At 35.4% G+C, this 5,047-nt stretch overlaps 1 protein-coding gene across 1 annotated transcript; it reads left to right on the top strand.

Moving 5' to 3' along the window:
- Positions 1–1,126: 1,126 nt before the first annotated feature.
- LOC100375511 (galactosylceramide sulfotransferase-like) lies at positions 1,127–5,047 on the top strand. Its single transcript, XM_085495465.1, has 4 exons — positions 1,127–1,279; positions 1,471–1,512; positions 2,229–2,367; positions 2,732–5,047. The coding sequence occupies exons 2-4, from the start codon at positions 1,506–1,508 to the stop codon at positions 3,765–3,767; spliced, it is 1,182 nt and encodes a 393-aa protein (XP_085351591.1). The 5' UTR covers positions 1,127–1,279; positions 1,471–1,505; the 3' UTR covers positions 3,768–5,047.

The raw sequence follows: 5,047 nt of genomic DNA, 5'->3' as shown, positions 1-5,047 counted from the left end.
CCTGTGCTACCAGTAGCAGCAGATAGCAGTGCAGTTGCCGACAAGACACGAGTTTAAATTGTAGTGCAGCTGCGGAACGCATATGCATAAATGTTTTTGATTTTGAATGACACTGTTATCATTCCTTACTTGTATGTGTGTCACAGTGTAAGACTTGCGTACTGATGTTCTTTCACTGCTAGGATGGAGTAGACAAAACAAATGGAAATGAAATAAACATACACCGAAATATCAATTTAAAGCTCCTGGCTTTTATACTTCTCAAAATAATTACAAGAAACAAAACTAATACAATAATACAATGCATAAATTCACTAAAATAATGATTGTCTAGGGAAGTGTGCATTGGAGATAACTCACGGTTCCAGGGTGTAGAAACTGATGACAGTCAATGGCTTCCGCAACACAACAACGAAGAAATACAGGATTCTTGCTTGAAGAGGAACACTGTTATTCTGGAGGGCACCGCTGATAGCAGGAGATCGTAGAGCAGTTCATACAAGTCTCACAGAATGATGATAAAGCCTGTATCACTTGTCTCACATTATCGCAGTAGCAACACACAGAGCACTCAGTTGAAATAGTGGACCATAACTGTCTTCAATCTAACCTATTTATAGGGCATAACTGGCTCAGATTCAGGTTCACTCCTTTGTTTCCACAAAAGACAATCAGAATCAGACACCAACGTAAGCAAGTTAGTAGATCGTAAACATTCTTTGTTATGTAAATCACAAGCACACCTAGTAGATTCCAATTTCCAGAGCTGTAACAAGTATGTCAATTACCTTTATGAAAGTTATCACACGGCAATGCACACCGTTTCTTCCCATGATTCCATGGATATTTTTTGCAGGGTTTTAGGCAATAAAAAAAACATAGAGTAAAGGATGCTGACAATGTGCAATTTATAGATGGTACGTTTGGTATGACAAATACTTAATTAGATAATCTCAGCGCATATTGTCACAATTTTTTATTAACGTGCATTAATGCCATAACTTGCTAACTGTGAACTATAGATGGCGCACTGCAAACTAATCCCCGATTTGTGATGAATACAGATATTTGGTATGCAAAGTGGATACATGTATGCGCAGTTACACGTGTACCCGCAGTAAAGGACAGTTAGCACACAAATGGCCGTCAGCGATATATAATCACAGTAGATATACGTGTATGTCACTACTACATTAGGCTGACTATCACACCATATACTATCCGTTATATTGGTGGTAAAAAACATCTGAGGGAATTTCATTCTACTGAAAAACTATGGGTATTGTATTTGTTTCATGACATGGTATTACGGTATATTTTCATTTCAGGTTCCACTTAACGCATGTACGTAACGTATGGAAATACTTCTATATGTGTAATATATTGTTAAATGCTATGTTATATAATTTCCCTCCAAATACGTCATAGGTCAACATTTTGGTCATATATCAATTTATCTTTTAATATTAGGTTATTGATATACAGAGCCTAGCTAAATAGAGAAGATGGAAGGTATGTTGATAATATATATTTTCAAAACGAAAAACATTCAGACACGCGTTCATGTTCGGAACAGGGTAAATGTTCATTTTTCCTTGCTCACAGTGCATCAAACTGTAAGTTCACTTCGACAATACCTTCTGTCAAAATTAGTAGTTTACATTATGAGCCAGTGGCACAAATACTAATTATAACCGTGTTATAACCGTGCTTCCCAGGTTTCAACAACTTTGTCAGCCATAATGCAGTAGATTTACATAAACATGAAACGAGTTTTCAGTATCATGATTGCAGACCAATTTTGCAGTGTAGATATGACATGCAAGGACAGCACACCCAAACAAATTTAGGTCGACGAATTTGGCAAAACATATTCAGAGTAAATGTGAAAACAATGCTCAATAGGTACAGAGTAGGATTATTGAACAACACAGCACACAGATTCAATCAAAACAAAACACAATTTGTGTTATAATCAAAGCTTGTAAATAAAATGTATTATGTATGGGCACATGATGGGTCAACTTTGTCAACACGGGAATGAAATATTCACATTATCAAATGTATGCCTATTGTTTAAACATTCAATGTCAATGAAACTGTGCAGGTTCAATACTGCTTTGAGTAACACCATTTGAAACACAAATAACGATAGTAGATACATTGTACGTAGTTATTTGTTACTGCTGACTACATTTCTAAAGTCGTCTTGTTGATTTGTTGTACAGGATTCGTTGTCAACATATACACATTCCTCTCAATCTTATCACTTGCTGCAATCGGATTAGGATTATTCTATACGTGCATTGACTTTGAGTTGAAATTATCACATCCAAACTTTACTCCGGCACATTATGAAACAAACAAGTAAGTTAAACCTTTAGTTACGTAGTGAAAGAGAAACATTATTCTATGTAATGTAGGTATTATATAAGCTAAACCAATGTGACAGTATGGAAGTATGAATTAGTCGCAAGCCCCGATGAACATATTGTGCATATGGGGATCATTTTATCAATATAAAAATGTAAGCAAGATAAATATGTATTGACTCGTAATTGTAATTCATAATGTATTTGTACTCGATTTAAATATATGAAGGACAAATTTCAATCAAACTCTAATATAGAGCTAGCCAAAAAAACAATGTGTAACTCATTGTCCAGGAATACTTTATTGACTACAAACTTCGACTTGCTCAACATAATATACATGGTTTCCTTTTATACAGACGGGCAGACTACGTACTACCAAACTCATTGATAAATACTGGCCTTGTTCGCCGACGAAACAAACAAAATCACACCTTTGCCAACAAAACCCGTAACGTGTGTACGCCTGTCTTGAATTTCATATTTGTTAAAACTGCGAAAACTGGAGGAAGCACAGTCTCAAGTATAATGTATCGGTTTGGTTTGAAGCACCGACTAATTGCCGCTCTACCTACACGCAGTGGACAAATAAACATTGACCAAAACAAGAATACACTGGATGCGGTCACATATCCCTGTACAAATTCGTTTCCTGGATACAATTACATGGCGAGTCACATCGGACATTACAACTACACAGTACTAAACAGTTTTATACCAAACTCCAAATTCATAACTATAATGCGTTCACCTTACACTCAGATGGAATCTGCGTTTTATTACATACGAGCTGACTACAAGCATAAACTCGAAAATTTCAGCAATCCGTTCGCCGAGTTTCTTCACAATTATTCTAAAATCAAGTATCGCTTCACGATGCATTCAATAACAACAGGAAAGTGGGGCCAGCTCAGTATGTTAGGCTATAACTGGGCGAAGCTCAAACAAAATCATCATCATATTAAGACGAAAATACTGGAACTTGACAAAGAAATGGATTTAGTAATGATTACTGAGTATATGGACGAATCCTTAGTGTTACTGAAAAAACTGATGTGCTGGACATTTGATGATATCGTGTATCATTCGTGCAAAGTAAGAGCCCCGGGAGGACGGGTACCTTTGAGTCAACGCACAAAAGAAGTTGTCGCGAACTGGAACGCTGGCGACCTGTTACTATACGATTCCTTCAACAAAACATTTTGGCGAAAAATAGAAAACTATGACGGTAATTTTGAAGAAGATTTGCGTTTATTCCGAAAAAAGCAAATTGAAATTACGAAGAAGTGTCTGAATAGCTCTAGTGAATATTGTAGACTTTTGAGCATCGATGCCGACAAATTTGCGAGAGAAATTGTCAAAAACAGACAGCATGATTTATTTTGTAGAAAGTGACATTGTTCTGTTACGTTTCGTTTAGTATCAAGATATTCACCGCGAAAAATATTTTATTACAACGTGTATGTTGACTATGGTGTTATAATACATACCAAACAAGAACTGTATTAGTTAAATGTCATAGATTTTTAAAATTCAGTTTCTTCGATGCTCTTAGGTTTCCGAAGTAGATGTTAGTGTTCAGTGTTTCCAATAAGTTAACAAGGTCAATGCATTAGTAGTTTATATTCAAATTAGATTAGAAGTATGCACGGCTACAGTTACCACGCGATGAGTGCGTGCACAATAACGAGATTACAAGGGGACTGTTCAGCCCCAGGATGGAACTGCTCAACTGACAATTTCAATCTCAAACTTCACCTCACCCACTATGTAAACTAATACGTATCATTGAAGTGTCCCACTAATTCATCCAAATTAACAACCAGTGTAACATCTTGTGATATTAATACAACATATTTATATTCAAATACAACAACTGATTTAATGATGAGGTCCACGATTTATTTATTTATTTATTTATTTATTTATTTATTTATTTATTTATTTATTTATTTATTTATTTATTTATTTATTTATTTGTTTATTTATTTATTTATTTGTTTATTTATTTATTTATTTGTTTATTTATTTATTTATTTATTTATTTATTTATTTATTTATTTATAGTACCAATACTAAGCGGTACGATTTGTGTCCAAGCATATTTAATACTACACATAGAAATATCCAAAAGTAAGTCATGCCACGTGCCTCATTGGGTATCTAGGTGACGAATGTAAATTTGTTGTTAACAAATAACGATTGACAAAATGTGACGTGATAACCGTTACTTGCGGTTCGACTGCGTCACGGTGTTTCTGTGTTCCTGCCCGGACTTTGACTGGTTAGGAATGTCCATGTTCATAGGGCGACTCTAAATGTTGGTGAGCGAATCTCCGTACTACCATAACTCGACATTTCCAATGGAAACTATGTGATACAGTTGCCAAGGTGATTTTCAACGCTTAAACTTGTCAATTCTAATATAGAAAGCTTGTTAATCTATAGATATTTTTGTTATATTTTTCACAAATGTATGTTGGTTGATCTCTCTCTCCCACTCACGTCCTATTGTCACCATCCTTCCTTTGATGTGTAATGCCTGTTCTCATCACTTCACTCTTTACTAATTGTGTTTTTAAATTGTGGCATGGTGCACTATTGCAGGGGCTGGCGATATTGCCAGAGACGAGGTACCACACCCACTGTACCTAATAAACAATGGTTATCCCGTA

Source organism: Saccoglossus kowalevskii, chromosome 21 (genome assembly GCF_978046115.1).
Source record: "Saccoglossus kowalevskii chromosome 21, keSacKowa6.1, whole genome shotgun sequence".
Classification (NCBI taxonomy): domain Eukaryota; kingdom Metazoa; phylum Hemichordata; class Enteropneusta; family Harrimaniidae; genus Saccoglossus; species Saccoglossus kowalevskii.
The sequence above is the reverse complement of the archived record's forward strand: the minus strand, read 5'-3'. Positions and strand labels throughout refer to the sequence as shown.

Excerpts from the sequence above, each read along its gene's own strand:
- LOC100375511 (XM_085495465.1), top strand. Across the intron at positions 2,368-2,731 it reads GCACATTATGAAACAAACAA|ACGGGCAGACTACGTACTAC; the intron begins GTAAGTTAAACC and ends CCTTTTATACAG.